The 19768-nt window shown below is 44.1% G+C and overlaps 1 protein-coding gene and 1 long non-coding RNA gene across 2 annotated transcripts; one reads left to right on the top strand and one right to left on the bottom strand.

The window, feature by feature from the left end:
- Positions 1–14013: 14013 nt before the first annotated feature.
- LOC144678811 (uncharacterized) lies at positions 14014–14468 on the bottom strand. Its single transcript, XR_013576187.1, has 2 exons — positions 14379–14468; positions 14014–14235 (listed from the first exon to the last, which is right to left on the bottom strand). It is a non-coding gene; the product is annotated as an uncharacterized LOC144678811 (long non-coding RNA).
- LOC144678810 (guanine nucleotide-binding protein G(T) subunit gamma-T1-like) lies at positions 14386–16057 on the top strand. The gene is made up of 2 exons (XM_078538753.1): positions 14386–14466; positions 15532–16057. The coding sequence occupies exons 1-2, from the start codon at positions 14386–14388 to the stop codon at positions 15655–15657; spliced, it is 207 nt and encodes a 68-aa protein (XP_078394879.1). The 3' UTR covers positions 15658–16057.
- Positions 16058–19768: the final 3711 nt, after the last annotated feature.

Consider the following 19768-nt stretch of genomic DNA (forward strand, 5'->3'; position numbering starts at 1 on the left):
AAATCCACAAGGGAAACTTGGCCATGCTAACACAACAGTTTTGCAATTTGTATTTATTATGAGAAGATGTGTGCATTGAACTCAGAAGTAATGAATCCACCAAGACCTTTAGAGATTTTAAAAATGAAATTAGTTAGTAACAAAAGAAAAGATTTCAAGCACACTCATAAGACTACAATTACTTAATACTATAAAAGCTCCTCAAATTCCTAAACAAAAATAGAAAATGCTGGAAAAACTCAGCAGGTCTAACAGCATCTATGGAGAGAATATTGGGCCCCAGTTATGCCTGTCTCTTTGTGGGGTATGTGGAACATTCCATGTTCCAGTCCTACTCAGGCTCCCTCCCACAACTCTTTTCTCGGTACATCAATGACTGTTTCAGTGCCGCTTCATGCTCTCGTCTGGACCTGGAAAGATTTTATCAATATTACTTCCATTTTCCACCCCTCCATCACCTTCACATGGTCCATTTCTGACACTTCTCTTCCCCTCCTTGACCTCTCTGCCTCAATTTCTGGTAATAGACTGTCCACCAATATTCACTACAAGACCACCAACTCCCTTGATTACAGCTCCTCACACCCGGCTTCCTGTTAGGACTCCATCCCATTCTCTTAGTTCCTTCACCACCGTTGCATCTGTTCCGATGATGCCACTTTTCTAAATGTCTGCTTTGGACATGTCTTCCTTCTCCCTTAACCGAGATTTCCCACCCACTGTGGTTGACTGGGCCCTCAACCGTGTCCGAGCCACCTCCCACTCTTATGCCGTTGCACCTTCCTCTCCCTCCCAGAACCATGATAGGGCCCCCCCTTGTCCTCACTTTTCACCCCACCAGCCTCCGCATTCAAAGGATCATGCTCCACCATTTCCGCCAAACCCAGCATGATGCCATCACCAAACACATCTTCCCTTCACTCCCCCTGTCAGAATTCTGCAGGGACCCTTCCCTCCAGGACACCCTGGTCCACTCCTCCATCACCCCCAACACCACATCCCCCTCCCATGGCACCTTCCCCTGCAATCGCAGAAGGTGTAACACCTGCCCCTTTACCTCCTCCCTCCTCACCGTCCAAGGTCCAAACACTCCTTTCAGGAGAAGCAGCATTTCACTTGCACCTCCTTCAATTTGGTCTATTGTATTCACTGCTTCCAATGCGGTTTCCTCTACACTGGGGAGACCAAACGCAGACTGGGTGACCGTTTTGTGGAACATCTTCGGTCTGTCTGCAAGCATGACCCAGACCTACCTGTCACTTGCCATTTCAACAGCCCACCCTGCTCTCATGCCCACATGTCCATCCTTGGCCTGCTGCAATGTTCTAGTGAAGCCCAACGCAAACTGGAGGAACATCACCTCATCCTCCGATTAGGCACTTTATAGCCTTCCGGACTTAACATTGAGTTCAACAACTTCAGACCATGAACTCTCTCCTCCAGCCTCACCCTTTTTTATCCACTTTTTTCAATAACCATTCTCATTTATTATTATTTATTTTTAATTTTTTTTAATCCAGTTATTTTTATTTTTATTTATTTTTATTTTTATTCATTGGTTTATCCCTACCTTTTATACTGTTTTCAATCTTTTTTCCCACCACCCTCCCCTTCCACCACCTCACCCTCACAAGGGCCATCTGTCACTTTTTCATGTTGTTCTTTCCAGAGCGCTTACCCTCGTCCTGCCATTATCACATTCTGCTTTCTGACTTTAATGCCCCCATCACCTCCTTTAGCTAGTATCACGATCATTAACATACCTTTGAGCAAACACTCCTTTTCCTCCACCCATCACTGGCCTTCTATCCAGCTTCATTTCCTCCACCCCACTTAAACAGTATAAATTTCATCACTTTCCACTTCTCTTTAGCTCTGAAGAAGAGTCATAAGGACTCAAAATGTTAACTCTTTTTTTTCTCTCCACAGATGCTGTTAGACCTGCCAAATTTTTCCAGAATTTCCTGTTTTTCTTTCAGATTTCCAGCTACTGCAGTATTTTGCTTTTATCCTAAAATTCCTAATTAACTTGACTCCCCATTACATACCCTCTTTAAGACAACAGTCCAAAATAGGTTTTAGATTTTTTAAAAAAACAAATTAACACAGTAGCCGCTTGACAGTGGAATTCCAAATGGTTTTCACCAACTTTCGTTACTGAACACTGCAGACTTATGTACAAATTGCTGGAGGCTTCTTCAAGGCTGTTTCACACACTCCTGTTGGATCTTACATGGCCCTTAACCTGGCCTATCATTCTCCTCTACATATGTTTTTCTCTCTTCAATATGTAAGTTCCATTGTTCCATTTGTCTTTGGAACTGTACCTTTCCCATAAACACCCATAAACCTACTTTGCAACAAACCAGAAAAAACATTATGAAAATTATTATACTTTTGTAACAGAGTCAGGATCTTTCCCATACACATTTCTCCTAGAGTCAAGCCAACCTTTTCTTTTAGTTCCAGCAGTCTAAGATAGTATTCCCTTTCCTTGTCCCTTTCTTCTCGTTATTTTTCTTTCTCTCTTGCCCTTTCTCTCTCCTGCCTTTCTGCTTACCCCCTTTAAAATGCTCTCTCTTTCCCCCTTCTTCTTGTTCCCTTGCCTTTTCCTTCACCCAAAATTCTAGTTCCAATTTCTACTGTTCTAACTGAAGTTGTGCCCATGTGAACTTGTCTTCTTCTAAGCTATAGCTTCCAATGGTTCTTTCATGTCCATATTCAGTTTTTTGGCCATTAGTTTTTGAAGTTCTTCTTTCTTATGTTATAAATACATTTCTCCAAGAAAAATTGGAAGGACATCGAGCTATTTGAACACTTTCTCGGGAGCTGACCTGGGGTTTTTTTTCGAAAGGTTATAAGTTCACCTTGACTGTGAGCAAACTGCTTTTTCCAAGAAGTCACATGTCTTCAGCTAAATGACCAGCAGGCAAGGAACCTAAGGAGATAAGAACTATTTGTTTTCTTGAACTTTAATTTCTGGAGAAAAAAAAACTACTGTTTTCAGGCTTTGAGGCCCTGGTGATTTTCTGGAAACGGCCTGACTGAGAGGAATTTCTGTTTTGAACTTATGTTTTGGACTCCGTTTTAGGAATAAACTGAAAAGGAGGTTGCCCAGTCTGCTCTCTCCCTGCCTCGGCTGGAATTCACTGTAGTTATCAGTGTGCAGCTAGAAATCCTCATCTCAGTATAACTCCTCTGTATTTGGAAACCTGAGAAGCTGAGATGAGAGAGAGGTTCCAAGGACATTGATTCCAATCTGTTCTCCTCCACACTGAAGCTCCTTTGGAAAAAAAAACTTCCAGATAACCACTGTGACCAGATATCCAAACAGTAACACCAGATCAACAGCATCAAAACCCTTTAAACCTTATCATTTTCCATAAATTTTCCCATTGGCCAGAAGGTAGTTTTTTTCTTAAACACCAGCTTCCGCAGAGACCCTATTTGTTTTCTCATTTGTGCGTAAAAATGTGTGTGTTGGGATTTAAAGTGGCATATAGTTACAATTCCAGGTTGCAAATTGCATGTCAACCAGTTTTTGCAAATTGTTTTTCAAAAATAGGTTTTGTTTCATAATAAATCAGTCATTCTGAGTTTACTGAAAGAAGTCTGGTTAAAGTCTCTTTTATTCTGGGTCTAACAACAGTGAAAGTAAACAATTGGCCAATTTGGTGCATGAATTAAATAGTTACACTTATGGTGTGGCCTGTAGAGTAACGGGGTTAAAGAAACTGCATACTCCTCCCATCCCAGTCATAACACTTAGCTCTCACTCTAACTTCTATTTGCAACTCCTCCGCCACACTCGCCAATTGTGCAATGGTTAATATCATTAAAGAATCACAATTTAACCCAGGCATGAAGTTTCAAAATGCACGTGCATCAAAAGTAGCTATCCCACTAATATAAACTTTACTCTAATACTGAAGAAACCTAGTTATTTTCCTTTATCCTTTTATACTTTCCCAATTACAAGTTTTCATCTTAGGTTAAATCCCAGCTGAGCCCCCAATTATATGTTACAACCGAGATGGGAGGAGAGCACCGTTCCACTATTCCATGAGTCACAACATATATTTAAATGATTTTTCCAGCTATTTATATGGTCAAACGTGTGCCTTACCTATGCAGCTCAGATTAACCACTCAATGCTCATGTTTCTTCAATAACATCAAATTCATTATAAAACAAGTATTGTCAAATAGAAAGGCAAAGTTTATTAACATACAACATGAAATATGAAAATATGATAATAACCCTTCCTAAATACTGCAACACACACACACAAAGTAAAATAAAGGAATTTATTCTACTGAAATGTTGCAAGTCATGCTGTATGTTAATAAACTTTGCGTTTCTATTTGACAAGGCTTGTTTTAGAATAAATTTGATGTTATTGAAGAAACATGAGCATTGAGTGGTTAATCTGAGCTTCATAGGTAAGGCACACATTTGACCATATAAATAGCTGGAAAAATCATTTAAATATACGTTGTGACTCATGGAATATTGGAACAGTGCTCTCCTCCCATCTCGGTTGTAATGTATAATTGGGGGCTCATCCGGGATTTAACCTAAGATGAAAACTTATAATTGGGAAAGTAAAAAAGGATAAAGGAAAATAACTAGGTTTCTTCTGTATTAGAGCTCAAGGGAGAAAGGTAGATGGTGGAGTTCTTGAAATTGCATCCAGGTTATATGGTTGGTCTCTCAGCACTGGTTTGCGAAACAATCGATGACTCTTGCACAGCTTTTCAGGCGGACTCGAGGAACACTTGCAGGTACTCAATTCCAGTATATAGAACAACTTATAATCAGCTTCCATTCAATTCCAGCTGTGGACAGGCTCTGGACTGCAAAGAGCTGTGATCTTCTTTACACAAGCAGTCCCCTCCTTCTTCTTCCAATGGAAAACCAAAACTTTTAAACACAGTTTTCCAGGCATGGTTTTTTCCAAAGCCATAAACCACCATATGACCCTCTTCTTTGTAAAAATTCCACCAGGGTCAAGGGGTTTCCAGCACCTTTAACACTGCTTAATTACCTTTTCATAAAAGATGATAGCATCAGAGTTCTTGCATTAACCCTTTAAGGGGCAGTGTCTCTAACAAACACAAATTCTTCCAGAATGTTCATAGTCCTTGAAGATGAACCATTTTCTGTTATCAAATTGTTCATCACACCATTTTAGGCTGAACCAACCTTGGTAATCCTCAGCTCAGCTTCTGACATTATATCCTCTTCAGAACAAAGACTGCCTGATTTCACCTCAACTTGTATGCTGCTGAAACCCTAATTTTTATTTTTGTTACCTCCAGAGTCCAGTCCAACTATTCTAATACTGTCCTGGCCCCATCCCATTTATTCCCATCCATAAACATGAGATGCTCCTGTATTCTGTAGTTTGTACTTTAACTTACAGAAGCCCACTCATCCATCACCCCTTGTACTTCACACAAGGTTCGGCAGCATCAGTGTACCTAGAGATTCCTGGTTTATAGACATTTTCTATTCTCTGGGGCTTCCAAGTTCATGTATCCCCTCTGCAGCAGAGGTTGAATGTGAGATCTTCATCTGATGAGTTGTCTCCTGAGCCATTCTATTAATCTGCCCTTGCTTCAGCACATTGATGTTTGGTGTTGTGTTCAGATGCAACAAGACCTGGACAACATTTAGGTTTGGGCTGATAAGTGGCAGGTAACATACATGTCACACAAATACCAGAAAATGACCATCTCCAGCAAAGGAGAATCTAACCATTTCCCCTTGACATTCAATGATATTATGATCATTGAATCCCCCACCATCAACATCCTGGAGGTTACCATTAACCAGGAACTGAACTGGATCATCCATATAATTACTGTGGCAAAAGAGTAGGTCAGAGGCTGGGAATTCTACAATGAGTAAATCACCTCCTGACTCCCCAAAGCCTGTCCATCATCTACCAGGCACTGGTCAGGAGTGTGATGGAATACTCTCCACTTGCCTGGATGTGTGCAGTACCAACAATACTCAAGAAGCACAACACCATTCAGGACACAGCAACCCGCTTGATTGGCATCCCATCCACCACCATAGACATTCACACCCTTCACCACCGATGCACAGTGGCAGCAGTGTGTACCATCTACAAGATGCACTTCAACAACTCACCAGGAGGACTCCTCTGACAGCACCTTCCAAACACAAAACCTCTACCACCTAGAAGGGCAAGGGCAGCAAATGGATTGGAACACCACACCTGGAAGTTCCCCTCTAAGACACTCACTATCCTGACTTGAAAATATATCACCATTCCTTCACTGTTACTGGATCAAAATCCTAGGACTCCTTCCCTAACAGCACAGTGGGTGTACCTACACCACATGGACTGCAGAGGTTCAAGTAGGTAGTTCACCACCACCTTCTCAAGGGCAAATAAAGATGGCCAACAAGTGCTGGGCTAGTCAGCGATGTCCTCATCCTGTGAAAGAATATATTTTAAAAACCTGTGTAGATCTGCCTAGCCCACTCTCTAAAATAGTATGGGTGCCAAATCTGATCTGGTGCCAGCAAGGGTCACGTCGACTGATGTTTCCCCTTAGTTCTGCTGCTGTCCTCTTCTTCTGCTCATTCAAGATCTTGTAGAGTTCATGGTCCTGCGATGGAAAAATGGATGTTTAGCAATAAGGGTAGGCAGGAATTGACAAAAAACTGTTTAATTAAAATACATTTTGTCATGCATCATACAAAGTGATTTTGCGGTGGGAAGGAATAAAGAGGGTAAGATACCCAGAAACTGCTGTCCATCAGTGTCACCAATCATTCATGGCCTCTATGTCCAGGATACCCTCCTCTAGTTTGGATGAACACAGCTCCTTCCTGTTGATAATAAACAGGGATGTAGCCCCAAATTTTGAGGTGCCAGAGCTCTAAGGAAATGTGTTGGCCATGTAATTTCTAATTCTATTATGTTCTTTTCCTATGCATCAATCATTTGAGTCCCCAAAAGTCTTTAAAGCTATGCTTTTAAGTGAAAATATTAATGCCCCCACCACTACCAACCTCTTTCTCACCCCTCCCTCCAACAACCACCTTACCCCAACCCCCCCATCCTCTCAAACCCCTCAGCCACCTCCCAGCCTCACCCCCTCCACCCCAACCCTCTCCAACCTCCCCCCCAACCTCCCCAACATCCCCACTCCCCTCCCCCAACACCCCTCTCCCCGCCCCTCGAAGCTCCCTCTCCAACACCCCCTCCCACTCCCCTCACTCCCTGGCCCCCCACCTCCCCAGCAGCAGCACAGTGACGAGTGAAGTTGACCTGACAAACCGGCTTCAAAAACTCAGAATGCTCAGCCTAAAGTTCCAGTTTTTTTTTTAAGCGTCTGTCAGGTCCTGAGCTCTGTCTGCTCAGTGTGCATGATGTGAACTCTGTTTAAAAGGCTTGCCCAACCTTTTACTTGAGGGGCCACATTTCCATTTTTTGGGCAAATTTTTGAAAGATAAGGTTCGGCACAACTTTCAACTGAATTTCAAAAAAAAGTTGAGGGATGACGAAAAGAAACAATTGCAGGCCAAAAATAAAGCAATGTCATGGCAATATGTTAAGTTACAAAAGGAGTAATTTATAAAAATGGCCAGAGTGTGAGAGGGTCAGAGTGTGTGCGTGTGTGCCAGACTCGCTCCCACTCTCGGGGTGCTTACTCATTCGCCCTTACCCACTGTGAGCGGGTGTGTGTATGTGTTGGTGTGTGCTGGTGAGGGTATGTGAGAAACCTGAGACTTGGAGTAATGCAGACACGCACACACACAAACACACATACACACACGCATACCGGAATTTGCTGTGCCCATTGGCATCAGCCGTCATGGTGGGCATGTGCAGACAATATGGTGTGAAGGTCAAAAATCGGTTTCATGCCGTTGTGAAGCCAATTTGTGATCATCCGTTCTGCCCGTCAATGGCAGGCCGTGGTTCCCATCGCCGGAGGAGGTCAGGAACTTCATTTTAATACATCTGCATATTATTATCAGCCCAGTTCGCCAGAATCATCCCCCCACGTCAAATTTACCACCCACGTCGGCAGGAAAACACGTCGATGCAGAACACGTCTTGACAAGTGTGATGTGCAGAAGTCAGGACTGACTGTCAGGGCCTTGCTCACATCATGGGCATCCAAGGAGCAGAAGATGCTGGAGCCCAACAGCAACTGGACCATGGAGGAACACACAGCACGTGCTGGATTGGACTTATATGGACATGGCGCAGCCCTGAAGCAGCTCACGGAAGGCGGAATGTCACCATTGAGGGTCTGCTTTGGGATAGCATTGTCTTGGCTATGGTCTGCAATGATTGTCGAAGGGCGGAGAGGAAGGTGTGGGTTGGACTTGGGTAGGAAGGTGTACTAGGTGGGTGATTGGAGAGGAATGTCTAGGTATGACTGGGAGAGGAAGGCGTGTCAGTTGGGGTGAGGTTGGGAGGGGGAAATGATGGATGGTGTTGGAGGGATGAGGAAGGATTCCAGGGTGAGGAAGAAGCCCACAGGGGGCAAGGAGTCCAACGGAGGGAAGGAGTTCAGAGGGAGGAAGGAGTCTGGAGGGAGGAAGGAGACCCGGGGGGGAAGGAAGATTCTGGAGGTAGGGAGGAGTAAGGGTGGAAGAAGGATTAAGTGTGGCGGAAAGAGTAATGGGGGAGGAAGGAGTAAGAGGGGGAATGCCCAGGTGAATGTGCAAGGGAGTTGATGACTGCCTCCTGGGGAGCAAAATGAGGGCGGGCATGGTAAAAGCGAATGGTGAGAAGGCAGAGTGACCTGGTAGGGTGGAAGAGTGAGAGTACGACGATGTCGGTAGAAGGTATGGCGAGAGTGTTTGATGGAGACTCAGAGACAGACACAGACCCTGGGAGTGGCAAGGAGGGTGTCAGGGTGGTCAATGTGGATGGAAGTGGGATTCTCGGGAAGATAGGGAATGTGCATGTTCACCTGGATATTCCCGAAAGAAAAGGGTTCTGGCTGGAGGGTGACGGTGGGGAGGTGGAAGGTAATGCCAGGGGGGTCGACAGTGATGGGGAAAAGAACATGGGTGACTGGGGGAGGGGAAAGGATGGGGGAACTGAAGACAAATTTTACCAGCACCACGCATCTAAATCCAAAAGTGAAAGGGATGCCGTGTTGGGCGGGAACAGGTGCTGCATGGGAATGTGGTCAGTGGGTGGGCGGAGATGCAGGTCAGCTCAGATAAATAACTGAAAGCGAACCCCCGCAGACAGCATTCAAAATGCTCAGGGCACTGCAATGTGTGTGATGGAGAAAGGATCTGTGTGCGTGACAGAGTGTTTGCAAGAGGCTCTGCCACACACACACTTCTCCCTCCAGAATCACTCATGGGCCGGCTACATGCAGCTAAACTGCTAGCGGGTCGGGGTTGGGGGGTTGGGGGTTGCAGGGGATGCAGTGGGAGGACTCACGAAGTCTGTCAATGAAGCTGAAAGACAACATTACACATTATTCAGTAAAAAGTGAATATATTTTCAGATTATAAAGTGACAAAATGTGTTCACCCGTACAACTTCTTGTGATCAGAATTTCTTAATTTTTTAGGCTTAACACTTCTAGGCGCTGCCCTGACATCCGCAGCAGGGGTGGAGACAGCCTGTGCAATGTTTGGCCCTGTTGCCTCTGATGACTTCGGCATATGTCCTCTGGAGAGCTGACGCTTTGAGGGCCCTGTATGCTTTGGCTGTCCTCCTCTGAGCCGGCTGCTCCCTCTGCGGTGACAAAAGACAGGGTTGATGGGCTCACAGGCAAAGGAGACTCGGGGGGAGAGGAAAGCCTCTGAGACTCCTGAGTGGGTGGCCCAGGGGTGCCCAGCTGCTGCTCCTCCTCCCTTTGGGTGCCCGAAAGCCTCGGCCTGACTCTTTGAGGGGAAGGAGCAACTGGAGGGATGTTGAGGTGCCCGGTTTCCTTCTTGTATTGCCACCCATGGCTCCCATGATGGAATGCAGGTCGGCACACAGCTCGGCGTTCTGCTGAACCAGGGTCTCGATGGCATCCGCCATCCTTCCGATGGATGCCTCCATGCACGCACATGTGGGCACCACTTCATCAGAAGCAGGCAGCCGCACTCCTCCGACTCGTGTGCCACTCTGGTGAGAACTTCCAACAGCTCTGCATGATTTTCCCCTGCCCTCTGCTGACTCGCCATGATGGAAGGCCAAATCCAGAGGTTCGTCATCTGACTCGAACCTCACAGATGCCTCTTCCCCAGCAGTCCTCCGAGTGCCGGGGAGCTAGGCTGAACCTGCCTCCTTCTGCTATGGACATGTGTCCGTGCGGTGACCACCAGATTGTGAACCTGAGCCTGCTCTAGATCCAGGTCCACCAAGGTACGTGTCTCTGTGCTGGCGGAGGGTGTAGGTAAGCGCTGTGATGGGTCTTCCAGGCTGCTTATTTCCAGCTCTTCAATGGAGGAGGAGTCCTCTTGCCTGGAGGTGAGGATGTGGATGGAGCTGAGGGACTGGCTGGCTGAGGGTGTCTGTTGCTTGGCAGAGCTGCCCGTGAACCGAAGTAGAGATAATTAGTAACAAAAACAGAATTACCTGGAAAAACTCAGCAGGTCTGGCAGCATCGGCGGAGAAGAAAAGAGTTGACGTGTCGAGTCCTCATGACCCTTCGGTAGAACTGAGTAAAGTTAGGAGAGGGGGGAAATATAAGCTGGTTTAAGGTGGGGGGGGCGGGGGGGGCAGGTGGGAGTTGTAGGGACAAGCAAGCGTTGATAGGAGCAGATCAAATTTATTAATTTTGCTTCCAATCTCCACCCCTCCATCATTTTCACATGGTCCATCTCTGACACTTCCCTTCCCTTCCTCGACCTCTCTGACTCAATTTCTGGTGATAGACTGTCTACCAATATCCATTACAAGCCTACCGACTCCCACAGCTACCTCGACTACAGCTCCTCACATCCCGCTTCCTGTAAGGACTCCATCCCATTCTCTCAGTTCCTTCGCCTTCGTCGCATCTGTTCTAATGATGCTACCTTCAAAAACAGTTCCTCTGACATGTCCTCCTTCTTCCTTAACTGAGGTTTTCCACCTCGGGGGGGTGGTGGGGGGGGGGGGGGGGGGAGAGAGAAGTTGGGGGTGGGGGGGTTGTAGGGACAAGCAAGCAGTGATAGGAACAGATAATCAAAAGATGTTACAGACAAAGGAACAGAGAGGTGTTAAAGGTGGTGATATTATCTAAGAAAATGTGCTAATTAAGAATGGATGGCAGGACACTCAAGGTACAGCTCTAGTGGGAGTGGGGTGGAAAGACTGACGACAGGGTATTACATTTATAGATTTAAAAATAATGGAAATAGGTGGGAAAAGAAAAATCTATATAAATTATTGGAAAAAATAAAAGGGAGGGGGAAGAAACGGAAGGGGGTGGGGATGGGGGAGGGAGTTTAAGATCTAAAGTTGTTGAATTCAATATTCAGAGATAATTAGTGCATGGCAGCAGAGTCAAAAGCAGGAGAGCGAGCACTCACAGTTGTGTTGAGAGAGGGACGATGTGGTGCAGGATCCTCCCGAGGGTGTTCACCGCTAACCTCACCATCGCGGCAGGGACGGTCCACATCCTCACCAGTCAGCGCGATAGTATGCTCCTCAAAGTGAGTGAGGGGCCTAATGTGGGCCACTCTAACCCCAGTCTGGGACCTCTCTCTGCTGTTGTGAACCAACGTCTCCTGCATGAAAACAGATGGAGAGAGTGTGAGTAGGACACATGGCACTGTGTGGGATGTTTGTAAGAGCAGGGAAGCCATGGACGGGATGAAGACGTGAGCTCGAGAGGATATAAGCCTGATGGAGATGTGAGAGGGTGTGTGAGAGTTAGTGGTGTTGTCCCTTGAGGTTTGAGATCCCTGTGGATGTGTGATGGGTTTGTTAGTGTGTGAGCTGAGAATGATGAGAAGAGTGAGTTATGCTGGCGGAATGGATGAGACCATTCATCCTCTTTCGGCACTGGGCAACTGTCCTCTTTTGCAGGGCATTGATGCTGACCACTGCTGCCACCGCCTCCCAGACTGGATTGGTGACCTTGTTTGCTGGTCTTTGCCCAGAGTGGGGGTAGAGGACATGGGAACGGGCCGTCACTGCACCCATTAGGCGCTTGAGGGAGGCATCGGTAAATCTGGCGGCAGCCATGACTTTGCAGCAGCTTTCAATCCCTTGAATAGAGCTTGCTGTTTACAGGGGCGCCCTTTAAACATGGCCCTTCAGTTTACTGAAGGCCTGATGTGATGGCGGGGTGGGCGAATGAGAGGCCGCCCCACCTGCGATCCGGTGTGTTTCCCTGGAATGCATAATGAATGGGATTGGGACGATACGGCATGAAAAGCCACCATTGCGGCCAATGGGTGAAATGTTCTTTTTCCTGCCCGCTACCAAACTGAGTGCAAATCTGGGCTGATTTGGCCCACAAACTCACTCTCTCACTCCCACACACACACTCACTCTCTCACTCCCATATACTCACTCTCTTGCTCACACACACACACACACACACACTTGCACACACACTTTCTCACTCCCTCACACACACAGACACATTCTCTTTCACTCCCCCACACGCACCCAAACACAATCTCTCACTTCCACACACACACACAATCACACACCCGCACACACACTCTCTTTCACTCCCACACACAAACACACACACATGTGCTCTCTCACTCCCACACACACTCGCTCTAACATTCTCACGCATGTACACACATACACACACAAACACACACACATGCACTCACTCTCTCACTCGCACACACACACACACTCTCTCACTCCCACACACAAACACACGCACACGCGCTCTCTCACTCACACACACGTACACACTCTCACTCCCACACACACTCTCTCACACACACACATGCTCACTCTCTCACTCACACATACACACACACGCCCTCTCACTACCACACACAAACACATGCACACGCGCTCTCTCACTCACACACACTCACTCTAACACTCTCACGCATGTATACACACACACATGCACTCTCTCTCACTACCCCCCCACCCCCACACACGCATACTAAATCTCGCACACAAGGCAGTCAGCCTCTTCGCCTCCCCAGCCCTCATCTCAACCTGGGGCTCGGCAGCGTCTCACTCCCGGACCTCACAGCCAGCCTCTCATCCCCAGGGCCCCAGCACTCCACTCCCCGGTGCTCCATTAAGTGGCACTCTGCTGCCAGGGCCCCGCTCCTTGGCACTCCGCAACTCGGCATTCTGCACCCTAGTCCTGGTTGGAGGTGCCAGAGCAGCACTCTGGTGCATTCTGGCAGAACTACACACCTGTAATAAAAGCAGAAAATGCTGGAACTGCCTGATGATTATTTCAAATGGTTGCCAGGGACTCATGAAAAAAAATGGCCCAACACAATATTGAATTGGATGGCATTCAGGTGCCTGAGTTTGGACCTGTTTGTTTTCATTTTACACCTATAAAACAGGCACAGCCAAATCCAATATCTATTCAATGTTACAATTTGTAAACACCCCATCAAAAGATGTTGTCACAGAATAACATTGCATCTTTAATGTTCGATTAAAAGAGAGACTTTGTCCTGTCAAGGACAGAACTTTTTTTAAAAATCAACCTATTTTAGGTCATTTTGAAGATGCCCGTGTGTGTTAAACAAACCAAGAATAAGTTTCAATGTTACCACGTATTTTGCAGGGAATGATTTTAAATATATTTCAGTGTGTGTGGGAAAGCAATGAGAATTATTGAAAGTGATTATTATAAGTGACTGCGTTGAGCAGGTGACCCACTCCAACAGATGTATAAGAGGCGATAAACACTCTGATAACAGACTTTTGCAGCTTACCGCCGCTGACGTCAGTATGATCCACTTTATTAATAAATGTAACTTAAAAATAAACAAGAAGTATGTTTACAGGAAGGCTGACGAACCAAAGGAAGGATGTGTTTTTTTTAAAACTGCTTCCTTTAAAAGTTGCGTATGCAATTTTAGAACAATATGTTTGGCAAGGATTTTCTCCCCTTCTACTTAATGTTTAAATCTGTTAAAGCTCTTGATTTAATCACATTGGAAGATTAAGATATTAAGGGCCTTGTTTTAAAGGGCCTTACAGGAGGTTGCGGGATCACTGGCCGTGGAAGTGGCTGGAGCCGGAGAGTCTCGCCAGTGGATGAGTTGAATTTACCCCGGGACAAGGTGAGCTCATCGCTTCCAAAACTTGCGCCTCTTACACCATTCATTCGTTCGCATTGCATCGCAGCAAGAGTTGTTTAAACATCCGTGCTTTAAAAATTGCGATTATCTTGACAATATTACGAACGAAAGTTTGTTTGTTTTTAAGACACCATAACACACGGGATGGAAGAGTTAACAGATAAGGACCGATTGAAAATGGAGGTAGAGCAACTTCGTAAAGAAATCACGTTAGAGAGGATGCTGGTAGGAACTCCTGTTTATGATTCCAGAACACTAAGATGAAACTTCTATTTTTCTGTTGCTGTTTTGTGGGTCTGCAGTTTTCTTTTAACTATTGCTAAATTGGTGCTAAGGTTCATTTCATAGAATGAAACGCAAGCAGCAAATTGCCTTTCAGCATTAGTGAAATCTGAATAAAGATCAAAAATGTGATGAATTGGTCAAAATTTCAAGCAAATCCAACATGCAACTTATTTTAATACTTTAATGGCTTTGGACCTGCCAGATGTTAACACTGAGTGCCAAATTGTGGGAACAAAAGTCAAGACAAAGCTATCCACTGCTGCCTCTTAACCCATCAAACATTAGCCATACTTCAAACCTTCTGTCTAATAAGTGCACTTCCATTATGAACACTCACAGATCACAGTGCTATGGCTGCTCCTCATTAAAGTTAGGGCTAGCCTTAAAATTCAACAGACTCAGGAAAGAATCAATAATGTGCACAATGTCTTCAATTATATCTGTGATCCACTAGGTTATTGCAAATTAACCGTAATAAGTGATAAAGCAGGATCTGTTGGAATATGTAATATTGTATTAAAATAAGAAACAATGTAATTGAATATGCTCATAATGAATATTTTATAAAAGTTCAATGTCACAGGTGATTGAACACTGAAGACTTGAAACTTTGTTGCTTGTATTAATGTTTACAGTACAGACAGCTTTGTGAAGTCTCAGTTGGCCAGCAACAAAGCCTGCATGTTCAGTCAGAGATAATCGGAAGAATGCATATTGCTTCTCCTAATTTGCAACACATGTAAATTTAGGATATTGGAAATTGAAAATGGAAATAGAATATATTGGAAATGCACAGTGCATCAATTGGCATCTGAAGCTGCAGTTATACTCTTCTACCCTTGGATGTAAACTGTGGAGCAAACACAGCAAGGCCAATGATGCATGCCTGGCTATGAACAGCATTCTCAGGAACAAGAAGCATGTATACTTTTGTGACTGTGTTTAAATTCTACAATCACTCCATTTATTATTTACCAATTATAATTTGACTTTGGATTATTTCAGGTGTCTAAATGTGCCGAGGAACTGAAGGATTACATTGAATCACAGTCTGCAGAAGATCCTTTAATAAAGGGAATCCCTGAGGACAAGAATCCCTTCAAGGAGAAGGGTGGCTGCATCGTCTCATAAATCAGACAGGACTCACATCCTCAGGGCATCGGGGTATTTTCTACAACTTAGTAGCCATTAGTACTATGAAACCCTATAGATGCTGAACCTCAAGGTGGGAAAATGGAATCATCATCTTGGTTGGTGCAAAAAAAGAGAAATTTTGGCAATTTCTACAAGAATGTCAAGTTATCATCTGAGAAAAACATAATTGCCAATTTGTGGAAGCTAATCCCATAAGAAGTTACTATTTAGTATTAAAATCTGTGCAATGAACTTATTTTGAAATTGAGAAGCGTACATATCCTGGTAAGTGTTAAACTTGAACCTGTGTATTGACATTTATCATTAAAATTCTATTATTTTCTACTTCAAATACCATATTGTAAAACCACAAAAGGAATAAAATTGTTATACTTTATATTCCCGAAAACTTGATTGAATGCATCAAATTAATCAACGATTCAATTCTAACAGTGCATAATAACTGGAATGTATATATAAGTGGGATGTAGAATCAAACTGATAATACATTTAGATAATTTAGTACAGAATTTAGCAGACCTTTTGCAGGTTTTCAGTTTTGATACAATCTTAACCAGTACAATAGTCAACTAATATACAGATGTTGATACAGGAAATAAATACTTGTTTATAGAAGTGTACAACATTTTCAAGATGGTTTTTCACCATTGTATGGTTTCCAAAGCGAACATACAGAACTTCATGCTACAATTTAAGCTTTTGAGCTTCATTTTATAACAACTTTCATTTATAAAGCACCTTGAAAGTAAAAACATAGTTCCAAGGTACTTCAAACAGAGATGTGTAGAGAATGGAAGCTGATTTAGTAAGAGAGAGATTAGAAGGGATGACCAAAATCTTGGTGGCAGTGATGAGTTTTCAGAAGATTGTTAAATTATGAGATAGAGGTAGAGAAACAGAGAGGTTTAGGGAAGGAGTTGAGATTTAAAAAACTCAGGTAGCTGAAAGGTGTGAGGCCAAAGATGGAGCAAAGGGAAGGGAGCTGCACAAAATGACACAGATAGAGGAATCAAGTGTTACCAAAAAGAAATATAAGACTGGAATAGGTTGCAGCTTGGAGGGATTTAAAGATAAGAATTTAAAAGTTAAAAGTGCAAGGTGGAGTGGCTGACAACTTTAGCTCGATAGGTAGAATAGGTGAACAGGAATTAACATATGGTAGAAGCAAATATAGAAATAGCAGGTGCATTGGTCACAATTTTTCTATCCCAATTAAATACAGGAGCAGTGCCAGGTGACAGTAGGGTTGCTGACATTATATCATCATTCAAGAAAGGGGAAAGGAATAAACCAGGAAATTACAGGTCAGTCAGCCTAACATCGGTTTTGGGGAGGTTATTAAAAACAATTATCAGGGACAAAATAAACTTACATATGGGAGTTGGGTTAATCAAGAGCCAGCAAGGATTTGTTAAATACAAATCGTGCTTGAGTAACTCAACTGAATTGCTGAAAAAAATATTTTTTGAAGCTTTTTTTCTTTAACTCATCAGGACAATTTGTGCAAGAATGCAAGATGATGAGTTATGAGTGCAAGATGAAAAGCTTTGACAAAATGTATTTTTTCACTAATACTCAAGTTCCCTACTACCAAATGACTATCTTTGTACCTGAATTCTTTCATAAGGTAACAGAGGATTGAGGTAGTGTAGATGTCGATATGGATTTTCAGGAGGTATGTGACAAAACGTCAGACAGGAGGCTTAGTTAAGAAGATGGAACCCCATGGAATTAAGGAGAAAGTGATGCTATTAATACAAAACTGGGTCAGGTTCAGGAAGCAAAGGGTGGTGTTGAATGGATGTTTCTCAGATTGGGAGATGGTTTGCACTGTGTATTCCCCAAGATTCAGCCTGGGGTCCATTGCTCTTTTCAACTTATATGAACAACCTGGACTTGGGTTGTAGAAAGCTGCATTATAAAGTTTGCACCCGACATGATACTTGACAAACTGGTAAATCACGATGAGGATTGATATAGACTTCAGGATGGCAAAGGATGGTGAAATGGGCAGGAGAATGGCAGATGGAGTTCAATGCAGAGCAATGTGAAGTGATGCACATTGGAAGTATTAAAATGGAAAGGCTGTTTACCATGAATGGTACAATTTTGATAAGTCTAGATAAGTAGAGAGACCTGATGTGTATAAATCCTTAAAGGTGGCAGAGCAAGTTAGTAAGGTGGTTTAAAAAGTATATGTATCATTTGGGTTTCTTAATTGAGGAATAATTCAGGAGAGGAAAGCGACCAGGCTAAAAATTTATAATTGTTAGGCCTCAACCGGAGTATGCAATGCAATCAAAATGAGATCTAGGAGATAATTCACAATGAGCTAAATCATTCACTAGTCCATTTAAGTTTTATGTGCGGTAATCCGATAAACTTTGGAGAGGAAAGGAGAAGAGTCAGAAATCATGATTCATGCTGTAACCAATGACATGGAAGAAATTTACCGGAGGTCCTGTAAAGACCAGTAATTAGGAGATGGATTAATGAGCATGACACAGAAGGTAGTAAAGAATGTTTCAAAGTGCTTTACAGCCAATTAAGTGCTTTTGCAATGCAGTCACTGTTGCAAATAGGGAATACAACAGTAAATTTGTACAACAGTGTTCAGTGAACAGCAATGCGATTAGAACCAGATAATATCTTTTAATTATGTTGATTTAAGTATAAATTTTGGCAAGGGCACTGGGAGAGCTCTCCTGCTCTTCTAAAGGAGCTATGCAGAGTGTTGATCTGACATGTTGGCTGTGGGAATACTTGCCTCTGTATATCTAGAGCATGCTACTTCAGCTATTTAGCATGCATGTAATCCTGTGTTGTAGCTTCACTGGGTTGGCACCTCATTTTCAGGTAAACCTGGTGCAGCTGCTGGTGTGCTCTTCTCTACTGCTCGTTGAACCAGGGTTGATGCCCTGGTTTGATGGTAATAGTAGAGTGAGAGTTACACCAGGCCATGAGGTTACAGGTTGTGGCTGAATAGAATTATGTTGCTGCGGATATCCCACAGCACCTCATGGATGTCCAGTTTTGAGCTGCTAAATTTGCCCTGAGGCTCTCCCATGTAACATGGTGGTAGTGTCACCCAATACTTCTGGAGGATGCTCTCAGTGAGAGTGGGAGCACAGAGTGAGACAGTGAGGGCTGAGTACAATGAGGAATGAGTACTAAGTCAGGAATTTGGTGCAGATGGGATATTAGTGCAAGGGGGAAGCCTCTAGTGACAGGCGGGTGTTCTTTTCTCTCCAAGCTAGTAGACTGTAATTTGCTATTACTCTCACTGTGTAAATTAATAACTAATTGACTAATTAATTAAATAAGGTTAGACAGACATGGCAGGGATGGTGGTGTGCCATGACTGCAAATTGTGGGAACCTGTGGAATGATTTGCAGTCCGGGACAATTATACCTGTGCTAAGTATCTGCAGCTTTAGCAACTTTGGTTCAGAGTTGCTGAGCTGGAGCACGAGTTTCAGACATTGTGGAGCATCAGAGAGGAGGGAGTTGCCTGGGCACTTAGTCCCAGTAGGCAATCACAGCCCTTAGTTTAGGCAGAACTTTGGAGTTGGTCAATGGTCAGGGACAGGAGTTTGTGACTGTGAATCAGGCAGGTATGGGGATCCTGCAGGTAGTGATGAAGGAGCTTCAGTCCTTGACTTTGGACAGGTACAAGGTGCTTGCTACCTGTGTATGAGGAGAAGGATTTCCAGGTGGATGAGTAAACTGACTATGGCACCATGGTGCAGGATGCCATTCAAGTGGGAGAAAGCGAAAAGGAAGGTAGTAGTGATAGGGGGAGTATAGTCAGGGAGTTGTTCTCTGCAGCCGCGACTGGGAGATCTAAAGGTTATGTTGCCTGCCAGGGTTAAATAAACCTCCTCCATGGCTGGAGATAAACTTGTAGTACAGGAGGGAGGACCCAATTGTTATGGCCCACGTGGAAATCAACAACATAGGTAGAAATAGGACTTACGCTCTGCTGAGAGAGTTTGAGGAGTTCGGGACCAAATTAAAATACCGTACAGCAAAAGTATTCATCTCTGGATTGTTACCTGAGCCATGTACTAATTGGCATCAGGTCAAG

Source organism: Cetorhinus maximus, chromosome 3 (genome assembly GCF_964194155.1).
Source record: "Cetorhinus maximus chromosome 3, sCetMax3.hap1.1, whole genome shotgun sequence".
Classification (NCBI taxonomy): domain Eukaryota; kingdom Metazoa; phylum Chordata; class Chondrichthyes; order Lamniformes; family Cetorhinidae; genus Cetorhinus; species Cetorhinus maximus.